The sequence below is a fragment of the Hypanus sabinus genome, chromosome 2 (assembly GCF_030144855.1).
Source record: "Hypanus sabinus isolate sHypSab1 chromosome 2, sHypSab1.hap1, whole genome shotgun sequence".
In the NCBI taxonomy this organism is placed as follows: domain Eukaryota; kingdom Metazoa; phylum Chordata; class Chondrichthyes; order Myliobatiformes; family Dasyatidae; genus Hypanus; species Hypanus sabinus.
This window is the reverse complement of record NC_082707.1, coordinates 167463528-167476755: the sequence shown is the minus strand read 5'-3', so window position 1 is coordinate 167476755 and position 13228 is coordinate 167463528. Positions and strand designations below refer to the sequence as shown.

Here is a 13228-nt window from a genome sequence, read left to right as displayed (position 1 = left end):
CCTCAACAACTATCATCCAGTTACACTCACATCTACTGTGATGAAGTGCTTTGAGAGTTTGGCCATGGCCAGAATCCACTCCTGCCTAAGCAAGGACCCAGATCCACAGCAACTTGCTTATTGACACAATAGGTCGACAGCAGCTGCAATCTCACTAGCTCTCCACTTGGCCTTGGATCACTTGAACAATAGCAAAACCTACATCAGGCTGCTTTTTATTGATTACAGCTTTGTAGTCAACACCATCATACACTCAGTTCTAATCAACAAGCTCCAAAACCTGGGCCTCTGTACCTCCTCGGCAACCGGATCCTTGACTTCTTCACTGGGACACCACAGTCAGTGCTGATTGAAAATAACATCTCTTCCTTAGTGACAGTCAACACTGGCACACCTCAAGGGTGTGTGCTCAGCCCACTTCTTTACTCTCTCTACACCCACGACTGTGTGGCTAGCCTCTGCTCAAACGCCTTCTATAAATTAGCCGATGACACAATTATAGTAAGTTGAAAAGCTCTTTACGATTTATGTCAACTATTTAGATGAGGGCATTGAAAACTATATCAGCAAGTTTGCTGACGATACTAAACTGGGTGGCAGTGTGACATGCGAAGACGAAGTTAGGAGAATACAGGGAGACTTGGATCGGCTGGGTGAGTGGGCAGATACTTGGCAGATGTCATTCATTGTGAATAAATGTGAAGTTATCCACTTTGGAAGCAGGAACAAGAGGGCAGAGTATTGTCTGAACGGTGTAGAGTTAGGTAAGGGAGAAATGCAAAGAGACCTAGGAGTCCTAGTTCACCAGTCAATGAAGGTGAATGAGCAAGTGCAACAGGCAGTGAAGAGGGCAAATGGAATGTTGGCCTTTGTTACAAGGGGAATTGAATACAAGAGCAAGGATGTCCTTTTGCATTTGTACAGGGCCCTGGTGAGACCACACCTGGAATATTGTGTACAGTTTTGGTCTCCAGGTTTAAGGAAGGACATTCTGGCAATTGAGGAAGTGCAGCGTAGATTCACTAGGTTGATTCCTGGGATGGCAGGGCTGTCTTACGCAGAGAGATTGGAGAGATTGGGCTTGTACACGCTGGAATTGAGGAGATTGAGAGGGGATCTGATTGAAACGTTTAAGATAATTAAAGGATTTGATAGGATTGAGGCAGGAAATATGTTCCAGATGTTGGGAGAGTCCAGTACCAGAGGGCATGGATTGAGAATAAGAGGTCAGTTATTTAAAACAGAGTTGAGGAAGAGCTTCTTCTCCTAGAGAGTTGTGGAGGTGTGGAATGCACTGCCTCGGAAGACAGTGGAGGCCAATTCTCTGGATGCTTTCAAGAAGGAGCTAGATAGATATCTGATGGATAGGGGAATCAAGGGATATGGGGACAAGGCAGGGACTGGGTATTGATAGTGAATGATCAGCCATGATCTCAGAATGGCGGTGCAGACTCGAGGGGCCGAATGGTCTACTTCTGCACCTATTGTCTATTGAAAAGCCCATCAGCGCCCATAACTATTCTCGCATTTTACTGTCTCAGTTTCTAAATTTAAAATATATTGAAGTAAGATTTTTTTGAGCTAATCTTTGAACATCGTGCATCATCTCAAATCAAGAGAAATTCCAAAACCTACCAGCAAATTTTTAAAAATTAATAAAACTAAAATTGTGATGCTGAAGAAGTATTCATGCACTTTTTAATTACCACACTAATATCTTTAGGTGCAATATCCTGTATTATCTTACCAGCTCACCCAATTTATTGATGTAGAAAATTGGAAGATCACCTGTTTTCAATGAATGCATTAGAGTAAATACCTCTTCTCTGTAAGGTCCAACATGATGGTAGATTTTTAACAGAGCAAGTCAAGATGAAGACCAAAAGAGCATTCAAAGCAAATCGGGGAAATAATAATAGAGAAGCCCACATCTGGAGAATGGCAAGACCATCTGACAGGCACTGAACATGCTTTGGAACTCAGTGCAGTCCATTGTGGAAAAAGTATGGCTAGATCAGGTCACCCCTCTAAACTTAGTCGCCAGAGAAGAAAGGAAAGAGGGCTACTGTGACATCAACGGTCTTTTTGAATGAGATGTGGAAGTCAGTGGCTGCAACTTGAGGTAAGGTTCTTGGCTCCACAATCTCCAAGTTCTTGCACAAAAAGGTATTTATGGAAGGGTGGCAAAGAAGAAGCACTATCTAAAAGAAAAGCATATACTTGCTTGTAACCACTTTACAAGACTTCAGTTAGAAGATGCTGTAAAGATGTGGAAGAAGGGCTTTTGGTTAGACAAGACTAAAGTGGAACTTTTTGACCTCAACATTAAGCAGTACATGTGGCGTGCATCTAATACTGTGCATCAATGAGGTAACACCACACCTACTTTAAGGTTTGGTGGAGATAGCATTGTGCTATGGGGATACTTTTCAGCAGCAGGGACTGGAAATCTGGTCCTGGATAAAATCCTGCTAGCCTCTGCCAGAAAGTTTAAACTGGGGACAAAGTTCATCTTTCAGCAGGGCACAGACCCACAGCACACTGACAGAGCAACCATGGAGTTGCTTCAAGTGAAGAAAATTGATGTCCTTAAGTGGCCCAGTCGGAGACTTGACCTTTATCCAATCAAACATCTCTGGCAGGACCTCAAGATTGCCGTCCCCTGCCGCTCCCCAATTAACCTGGCAAATCTTGCTCTGTCATGTTGTGCAAAGCTAACAGAGACTTTTCCATAAAGGTTACTGGCTGTAGTAGCTGTGAGAGGTGGCTCTGAGCAAAGGGAGAACTGCTAACATCTCAGTTTTTGACAGTCCTGACGAAGGGTCTCGGCCCAAAATGTCAACAGTGCTTCTCCTTATAGATGCTGCCTGGCCTGCTGTGTTCCACCAGCATTTTGTGTGTGTTGTTTCAGTTTTTGAATATTTAGTTTTATATGCTTTTCAATTTTCCTTGATTTTGGGGCTGTACTGTGAAAAAAGGAGCATATGATCAGCAAATAAAAATTCTCAGTTAAATTGATCGAAATCCCTAGTTATAATACTCATTTATGTGAACAAAGGATTGGGGTGGGGGCTCAATACTTTTAAAAGGCACTATATTGTTGGCAGAATTTCAGGTGGTGATGAGGCATACGGGAGAGAGATCGATCAGCTGATTAAGGGATGTCACAACAACCTTGCACTCATCATCAGTAAGGCCAAGGATTGTGGCCTTCAGGAAGGGGAAGTTGAGGAACACAGATCAATCCTCATAGAGGGATCAGCGTGGAAAGGAAGAGTAGTTTCAAGTTCCTGAGTGTCACCATCTCTGAAGTTCTATCCTGAGTCTAACTTTGATGCAGTTACAAAGAAGGCATGAGAGTGGCTATATTTCATTAGGAGTTTTAAGAGACTTGGTATGTTACCAGAAACAGATATACCATGGAGAGCATTCTTACTGGTTGCATCACTGTCTGGTATGGAGGGGTCACTTTACAGGAGTAGAAAAAGCTGCAGGAAATTGTAAACTCAACCATGGGCAGTCTCTCCAGCATCGAGGACACCTTCAAAAGGTGATGCCTCAAAAATGTGGCATCCATCATTAAGGTCCTCCATTACCCAGAACATGCCCTCCTCTCATTGCTACCATCAGGAGGAGGTACATTCAATGTTTCAGGAATATTTTACCGTCTGTCATCAGAATTCTGAATGGATAATGAGCCCCTGAACACTACCTCACTTTTTTAGATTACTTTTTTGCTCTCTTTTTGCACTGTTTAATTTTTGTACATATTGCAATATATTGTTTTTCTTACTATGTATTGCTATGTACTGCCTCTGTAAAACTACAAATTTCCTGACAAATGCCAGTGATTAAATCTGATTCTGGTACGCCGATAAAGATGAATAATGCGTCAGATTTTATGTTTCCGATATCTTTGCTGGTGACACTTGCCCAATAATTCATTTTGAATCTACCTTTCCTGAACATAAAATGTGTGCATGCTGTAAAAATGTATGCACATCTTGATCTAATTGCAATAGCATTGCAAGAAATTGCTGATTTTCACTTGTGAAGACAGTCACTTAAATGCATTCTGCTGTTTAATCACCTTTTTCTCAGTCATTTCATTGGAACCTACTGAGATTAGTGATCAAGCGTATATTGTCTATTTTGAAATTTCCCAGATTCTCATTAGTAATTGTTCTGCATTCTTGCATCTTTCCTCCTGCCACCACAGCATACACAGAATTGAAATGTTATTTGTTCTCTTTTGAGGCTCTTATTTCAGACCTTCATCTTCCCAGTCATCCTGTTTGTCCAGAATATAGTGCAAATTGCATTGGGACTGTATCTCCTTATCAAATAAACACTTGGAAAATGCTGATATTTTTTTTTCCCCGTACACTTGTGATGCAGGTTGGATTCATTTGTAATTGAATAAATTAATCCAATCTGATTGGCTTTGAGTTAATCACTTTCAAACTGTTTTTCAAGCAGTTTTTTTCAACGATATCAAGAGTAGAATTCCTTCCTTGGTTTCTATCCCATGTACGGCATGAACCTCAACTTGTTAAATAATATAAACTACTCAAAGCTTAAAAGTCACTATACACATTCAGTGATAAGTTTTGTCCTGTCAAAAACCCTGTTTTGAGCTTGGTTTGTAGATTGTAACCTTGATTTTATTTACTCCTTAAAGTCCAGGTTCTTTTTCCGGTATTTCTCACTCAATAGTACGTGCAAAACACTTTAAAATTCAGAGATTTTGTAGATTTTAAAATAATACAAATTATGTATAAAGTCAAAAGTGGGCAGTTACCACAAAGTATCCAAAGATTGTTTAAAATGAGAGAAAGTCAGCATGATTGGAGAGGAACACACACAAAATGCTGGTGGAATGTTCAGGTTGGAGTAACAGCACCTTATATTCCGTCTGGGTAGCCTCCAACCTGATGGCATGAACTCTGATTTCTCTAACTTCCGTTAATGCCCCTCCTCCCCTTCTTACCCCATCCCTTATTTATTTATTATTTACTCTCTTTTCTTTTTTTTCTCTTTTTTTCTCCTCTCTCTGCTCCTCTCACAATCACTTTTTGCCTGTTCTCCATCTTCCTCTGGTGCTCCCCTCCCCCTTTCTTTCTCCCGAGGCCTCCCGTCCCATGATTCTTTCCCGCTCCAGCTCTGTATCCCTTTTGCCAATCAACTTTCTAGCTCTTAGCTTTATCCCTTCACCTATCATTTTGGATTTCCCCCCTCCCTCCCACTTTCACACTTCTTACTATCTTTCAGTTAGTCCTGATGAACGGTCTCAGCCCGAAACGTCGACAGTGCTTCTTCCTGTAGATGCTGCCTGACCTGCTGTGTTCCACCAGCATTTTGTGTGTGTTGCTTGAATTTCCAGCACCTGCAGATTTCCTCGTTGATGATTTGAGAGGAACAAATCATCAAAAACAAAAGATAAGAACAAATGTAAAAAAATCATTGTACTTCAGTCAGAGGGGTGAATCTATGGAACAGTTGTTGTGAGAATTTAAAAACATGCACCACACTTAACAAGTTTAAAAAATCATTTTAAAATGATTTAATGAACAAATATAAAATACATGATTTAAAATGAATGGGAGTAATGTAAATAAACAATTCTTGGAATTGAATTTTGTGTTAAAAGATTATGAAATTTTTTGTTTTGATGTGATGATTGACACCAAATATGTTGTTGTGTAAGTAAGAGGAGTAGGCCTAATAAGCTGTAGCTTAAGCCTACACCCTTTCAGTCTGTTTTAAAAGATTTTTATTATTTAATTTTGTCTTATGAAATCATCGTTGAAAATGATGCTTTTTGTTATATTTGTATTGACCGAAATAAATAAAATTTCATTTTGTTTCAAAATTCTGCGCTTCACTGCCATTTTTTCCGTCCCCAGTATTATTCATCCCCACTATCAAATGTTCTATTGTCTAGTCAGAAATCCTCTAATTTATTATCAGTATTATTGAATTTTTTAAAAGTTTTTAAAAATTTGTAGTGTAGCTTTTCTCTCCAGTGTAACTAATTTCACTTTGCATAGGGAAGAAAAGATTACACTATTTTATCCTTTCATCATACCACACTGTTGCAGCTTATCCCTCAAGTTGCTAATCCAAATCATTGCAGTTTTTTTCTGAATTCCTTCCACACCATGTCACTTTACTGAATTCTAACATTCATGGCTCGGGGGAGTATGTTGAATGAACAAGTGGAATATGGTGATAAAAGTAAGTTGGTTAAGTGCTGGGGGGGGGGGTGCTTTATCATTTTCTGAAGCTACATGAAATGGATTCTACTGTTTTTTGTTGAAGGTGTTTGACTGGCTTACTGAAAACTGACTAACAAAAAAGTTATGAAGCAAGTAAAGAATGTGAGGTATTGAAATTCTAGCTCAGAATATGAATGCCACAATAAACTGCAGGTGTATACCTCAATTATCAAATGTATTGTTCTTAATTACAGATATTGTGCTATATCTTCAATTTGGAACGGAATTAAAATAATTATAAACAAAATAGGGGAACTTGTACATTACATTTGCAAATTCAATTCATAATTGCAGAAAAAGCAACTAAGATATTCTTAATTTCTCACACTTACAGTGCTGGAAAATTTGGAGCATGTTTTATACCAGGCCTCTGCAAACAAACTGACGTTAATTTGTATGCTTCAAGACCTGGACTTAGACTGTGGAAATCAGATGCACGAGGAACAGTGCAGTCAACACTCATTCTAAAAGGTGTATTTGCCAGTGGTGTGAAGCCATTTGAGTTGTTGCCACGAGCAAGTTTGACAACTAAAATTAAGGATGTCAAAACAACTGAGAGAAATCTTGGCCTGTTAAAATGCTGCTTACAAGACGGATGGGTACTGAGCTGGAATGAGACTAGTATTTATGTGATTGATGCGGTTAACCAGGTATGCAAAAGGCAAAGCTAGTATCATTTTGTGGACTCGCCCTATCACAGAGCACTACACTACAGCCCTTCACCCCATTATTATATGCCTGCATTGTTCTCCATAGCCCTCCCATCCATGTCCTTATCTAAACTTCTCTTAACTGTTGCAACTAAACCTGTATCCACCACTTCGTCTGGCAGCTAGCAGCTTGTTCCTCGCATCTAGTTCTAGTGTCACCCAATTTCAGTGGAAAAAACCTGCTTACGTTTACCTTACCTATACTCATAATTTTTATACCTCTATGAAATCTCCCCTCATTCCCTCCGCTCCAGGGAAAAAATTGTTACCTACCAACCTTTCTTTATAACTCAAAACCCTCAAATCACAGCAACACCATGTAATTTTTCCTCTATACTACTTCAGTCTTATTGGTATACTTACTGTCAGTTCTGCACACGATGCGCCAATTTTGGTGTCACCAAAGTCTTCTACATCTCCAATGTAACATCCCAACACACATACTCAGTACTCTGATTTATAAAAGACAGTGTGCCAAAAGCCCTCTTCGTGACCCTATCTACTTGTGCTGCCACTTTTAGGAATTAATGAACTTGTGCTCCTAGATCCTTCTGTTCATCCGCACTTCTCAATGCTCTACTCAATGCAAGTCCTAGCCTGGTTTGCCCTCACAATAGGTATAACACCTCACATTTGTCTGCATTAAATTCCATCTTCCATCTTCTAGTCGATTTTTCCAGCTGGCCCAAATCCCACTGCAAGCTTTGATAGTCTTCCTCACTGCCCACTATGCCCCCAATCTTGGTGTCATCTACAAATTTGCTGATCCAGTTTACCACATTATCATCCAGATCATTGATCTAGATGACAAGCAGCAATTGACCCAGCTCCAATCTCTGTGGCACACCGTTAGTTGCAGGCCTGCGGTCAGAGAGGCAGCCGCTTTCTGGCTTCTCCCACAAAGCCAATGTTGAATTCAGTTTACTGCCTCACCCTGAATGCCAATTATTGAGCCACCTCGACTGGCCGCCCATGCAGGACATTGTCTATGTGGACATTAGTAAGGTCTTCAACAATGTCCACTGCCTTTCCATCATCACCTTTATTGGTAATCTCCTTGAAAAATTCTGTAAGATTAGTTAGACACTACCTACCACACACAAGGCTGTGTTGGCTATCCCTAATCAAGTGCTGTCTATCCAGATACTTACTACCCTACCTCTTACACACTCGAACCCCTTTGTACTGGTGGCAGAGCAGTCGAACTCCTGAGTGTGCACATCTTGCATGACGTACCTCGGAGCACATCCTACAGGATCAGGAGAGCTCACGGACTCCTCGATCTGAGGAAGCGGAAAAGAGCCGGACAAAATGCATCTGTACTCATTATAACGGAGCACATCCTAACATGCTGCATCACCTCACGGCATGGAATGGTGGATCAGAAAGCTCTTCAATGGGTAGTGAAAACTGCCCAACCCAGCACCAGCCTACCTGCCATCAAGGACAGAAAAGTGCTGGGAAAGGGCTGGTAACATCATAAAGAATCCCATCCACCCTGCTCATGAACTGTTTATCCCATTCACATTAGGCCTGCCAGGCTCAGAAACAGTTATTTTTCCCAAGCAATAAGGCTGATCAATGTCTCTACCCACTAACCCACCCCACCCCAACACTACTTCATTTTCTGTCAGAGCCACCTCATGTACAAGCACTCCTGTTCCTACTGCCACTTTATGAACAAAAACTCAATCTATGTATGTAAGTCATCTTATGTATTTATCTTAATTGTGTATTTTTATTTAATTTTTATCTTTTTTTTGTACTGCATCAGATCCAGAGAAACAATTATTTTGCTTTCTTTACATTGTGTACAGAAACTGACATTAAACAATCTTGAACATTTGGAATTTACCCACTACTGATGTCAGGCTAACTGGCCTATAATTTTTCAGCTTATTCTTAAGCCTTTCTTGAACAGGGGAGCAACTTTAGCTATCCTCCGGTCCTTCCGCACATCACCCGCGGTTAAAGAAATTTAAATATTTCTGTCTAAGCCCATGCAATTTCTGCATTAGCCTCCCATGAGGTCAGAAGGGATACATTGTCAGGTTCTGAGGACTTATCCACCCAAATTTGCCTCAAGAAAGCAAGTTATTCCATTTTAAATTTAATGTGAATGTTTGCAATAAAGCATCACTTGTGGAAAACATTACAGATTAAGTTTTTCTACTACTATTGAAAAGGCATAATTTATGAAATGATTGTTATAAATGAAGATAAGTTATAATGGGATATGAAGTTCAAGACAGAAGAAATTATTTTAAAATGGATTCTCAGATCTATGTCTGATTTCTAATTATGACTAGAGTAAATGTTTTGAGAGTTTATAAATGCATATAGAGAGCATTTCTCTAAATCTTGTAGAGTTGAAAATTTTCTGCCAAATTGGAACACTCCCTTGTTAGTGTTGGGATCTGGGTCCATTTTCATTTTGAGTAGTAGTTAGAGACACAGTGGGTGTTTTTGAATGTTTCATTTACGTTATTTTAATGTATCAGCCATGGAAACCAATACTGGGGAGAAAAATACTTGAATTACCTGCATGCCCTTTTATTGATCATTTACAGCCACATATTTTTAAAGATTGTACAATTTCCTTCATGCTATATGATATAAATTTTGCTCTTCAAATGTTATATTCATTTGCTGGTGATCACTGTTAATATACGCTCATTGAAAGTTAATGATCATGAAGGAAAAATAAATCTGTCATATGTAAAGACTTAAGGTGTTGAAAATCAGGTTGAATTAAGTAATGATTTTACCTTTTTGATGTTTGACATTTACAAGCTCTGATTGGTGGACTGGAAGGGTTCAGTAGTATTCATAGTAGTATTCACATTTGATGTTTGACATTTACAGGCTCTGATCAGTGGACTGGAAGGGTTCAGTAGTATTCTATCTGTTTCCTGTGTAGAAGATGAGATCTTCATATTGTCTGATGATCGCGATATTATTCGGATTTCCAGCAAACCAGAAGGTTTGAAAATGGGTAAGAGTAGTTGACTAATTATTTTTGAAAAAAACAAATGTTGAGCCCTGTCATATATTGTGGTACTGGTAAATTGTTTTTTTATTGTCCCATGCGCTGAGCTGTAGTAAAGCATAAAGAGAATACAGAATAAAGTATGAATTTACAGTGCAAGTGCAGTGTTGATAGTAAGTTGCAAGGCCATAATGTCTGAGTCACACAGATCAGAAAGTGAATGCCAGATTTCAGCTGTTTGCTGGCTATTGGGAATTAATGTTGGTCTTGGTTTCTGGCATTCCAGATGGATTGATTATAGATTTGGGAGATATCTTAGTGTCCCTTCTCCTCATTGTATTATAATAATTCCTGCAGTTGCCTGTAAGGAGTTTGTACATTCTCCCCATGACTGTGTGAGTTTCCTCCCACAGTCCAATTGTAAATTGTCCCATGTTTAGGCTCAGCTTATTCTGTGCTGTATCTTAATGCACATCCATAGATCTGTGGTAAGACCTGGATCTCTTAAATTCTGTGTATTTATATCTCCACCTCCTTCATAGTTAAAAAGGCTCATAACGTGGATAATATAGCTGAGCACTGGACTGCAGCACATTTCCTTGTAACTGTACCCAATTATTGGAAGAAAAAGTTGACAAGCTACAGTATATTACACAAAAGTAATCTTAAATTTGTACTAGCTTTTTGGGATTGAAAACTTTTAATTTGTGTACTTGCTATAAATAAAAGGAACAGGGGTAGCTCTTCCAGCCTGCTCTATGATTTATCAAAATAATGGCTGATCTTTCACCTCTCTGCCATCCTCCCACCACTACCTACATATCCCTTGATTTCTTTTGTACCCAGAAAATTATTGATCTCTGTTTTGAATGAACATTTGTTTAGGGCAGAATATTTCAAAGTGTCATTACCCTGTGAGGTTAAGAAATTTCTCTTGATCTTAGTCTTAAGTACCTCTGATTCTCAAACTATGGTCATAGACTCTTTACTCTGGATGAAAATTCATGCTGCTGCTAACGTCAAGCTCTTTAAAAACATTTCACCAAATCTGCTCTTATGCTACAAACCCTAAAGAATACATTTCCAGTCTCTTCTTGTTCAGCAACCTGCCATCCCTGTAAGCAGTCTAGTAAATCGCCTCAACTCCTTCTGCACTCACAATCCCACCTAGCTTTATGTAGTCAACCATTTTGGAAGTGTGATATTCTTTATCTTAGCCAAATCAGTGATATAAATCATGAAGAACTAGACCCAAGCACAGTTGTATAGCTCTTTGTAATCCTGCTTCATTTTTTTAAATAAATTTAACATTTGCATTTAACTATTATACTAACATATAAGAAGGTTTATTTCAAATGATTGAATTCACCCTGAAATTTGAGAAGGAGAAGCTGAAGTCAGATAGATCAGTATTACAGTACAGGTTTCCCCTGCTATTCAAAGGTAGAGCGTTCCTATGAAATGGTTCGTAAGCCGGAATGTCGTAAAGTGAAGAAGCAATTACCATTTATTTATATGGGGAAAATTTGTGAGCGACCCCAGATCCAAAAAAATAACCTACCAAATCATGCTAAATAACATATAAAACCTAAAATAGCAGTAACGTATAGTAAAAGCAGGAATGATCTGATTAATATACAGCCAATATAAAGTAGGAATGCTTTTCTGCAATTATTGCAGCACTGTCCACCGTAAAGAAAATCTCACGCAAGCGCTCTCGACAGCCCTCGCAGCAAGAACACTCAGTGCAAGTACTCTTGGGCAGAAGCACTCTTTCCAGTAACCTTTAAGCTATGAAGCTGCCAAATCATACCAAATAACACATAAAAATACACAGCCTATATAAAGTAGAAATAATGTACATCCAGTGTAGTTTCACTTACCAGAATCGGGAAGACAGCAAGCACACTGTTGATGGTGTGTTAGGCTGAGTTGTCGGAGGTTGGGGTGATGGGAGGTAGAGGAGACTGGGGAGTCATCTCATCGTCGTCTGTTTCCATCAGAGCAGGCAGGTCACCTTCTTCTATGTCTGCCTGCCTCGATGTCAAAGGTTGAGGTTCGTCGTCTGCTGTGGCTGATGTGGAAGGCTTGAAAAATGACAGTATGCTTGACTGCTTAGCCTCGTGTATTTTTGTATCATACAGTTATTTGTAAGCACTCAAACCATCCTGCAAATATACCCTAAACCTACGTATCCTTTCAAAATTAAAGTCATACTTTTCTGCAATCATTGCAGCGTTGTCAACTGCAGCAAAAATCTCACGCAATTGCTTCACATTCAGTTCCTGGACGACTTCACTTTCAGGCCGTTTGCTACTGCGTTTGGTTTCAATTGTTATCCTTTCCTCTTCATCAGCTCTTTATCTGTCAGTTCTTGGTCACGGGATGCCAAAACCTCTTCAATGTCATCTTCGTCAACTTCCACCAACCCAGCCTCCTTAGCCAAACTCACTATGTCTTTACTTCATTCACCACGACCAAAACGCTTTATCATGTCTAGTTTTACGCTAAGTGTAACACCTTTACGTGCTCTTTTAGGCTTTTCCGATACCTTAGAACTCATCTTGCCAACGGATACACAAAATAAATCGACATAAAGCACAGGTGCTCACAGGCACGTGTTTAAGCGATGCAGTGCCGGGGAGGAGCTTGGCTGCTCGGCGCACGCGCTGCCTTTTTTCATAACAGTGAAAACACCTGTCAGCAAAAACTGGTAACTAATGTAGGTCTTTTGTAACAGCAAGGTGTCGTAAAGCGAACGTTCGAATAACAGGGGACACCTGTAAAGGGAATTACAGAGGTATGAGAGAGGCAGGGATTCAAGTTTCTGGATCATTGGGACCTCTTCTGGAGCAGGCGTGACCTGTTCAAGAAGGACGGGTTACACTTGAATCGTGGGGGGACCAATATCCTAGTGGGGAGGTTTGCTAGGGCTACAGGGCAGACTTTAAACTAGTAAGATGGGGGGACGGGAATCAATTTGAGGAAACTATGAGAGAGGAGGTTAGTTCACCAGTAGAGCAAGTAAAGAGACTGTGTATGAGGGAGGAAAGGCAGATGATGGAGAAAGGATGCGCTCAGCCCGAAGATGTAGGGGAGAAGAAAGAAAAGGATAATAAATTTGAATGCATTGTTAGGGATGAAAAGAGAGGAGGAGGTGGAGAGTATCTTAAATGTATCTATTTTAATGCTAGGAGCATTGTAAGAAAGGTGGATGAGCTTAAAGCGTGGATTGATACCTGGAATTATGA

General features: G+C 39.8%; 1 protein-coding gene across 4 annotated transcripts in view; it reads left to right on the top strand.

Moving 5' to 3' along the window:
• Positions 1-13228, top strand: part of tecpr2 (tectonin beta-propeller repeat containing 2) — a 133736-nt gene that overhangs the window by 30941 nt on the left and 89567 nt on the right. For all 4 annotated transcript variants that reach the window (XM_059958917.1, XM_059958911.1, XM_059958909.1 and 1 more), the window contains 2 exons: positions 6613-6928; positions 9854-9983. In XM_059958917.1, the coding sequence (XP_059814900.1) occupies positions 6613-6928; positions 9854-9983 (446 nt within the window). The remainder of the gene's footprint in view (positions 1-6612; positions 6929-9853; positions 9984-13228) is intronic.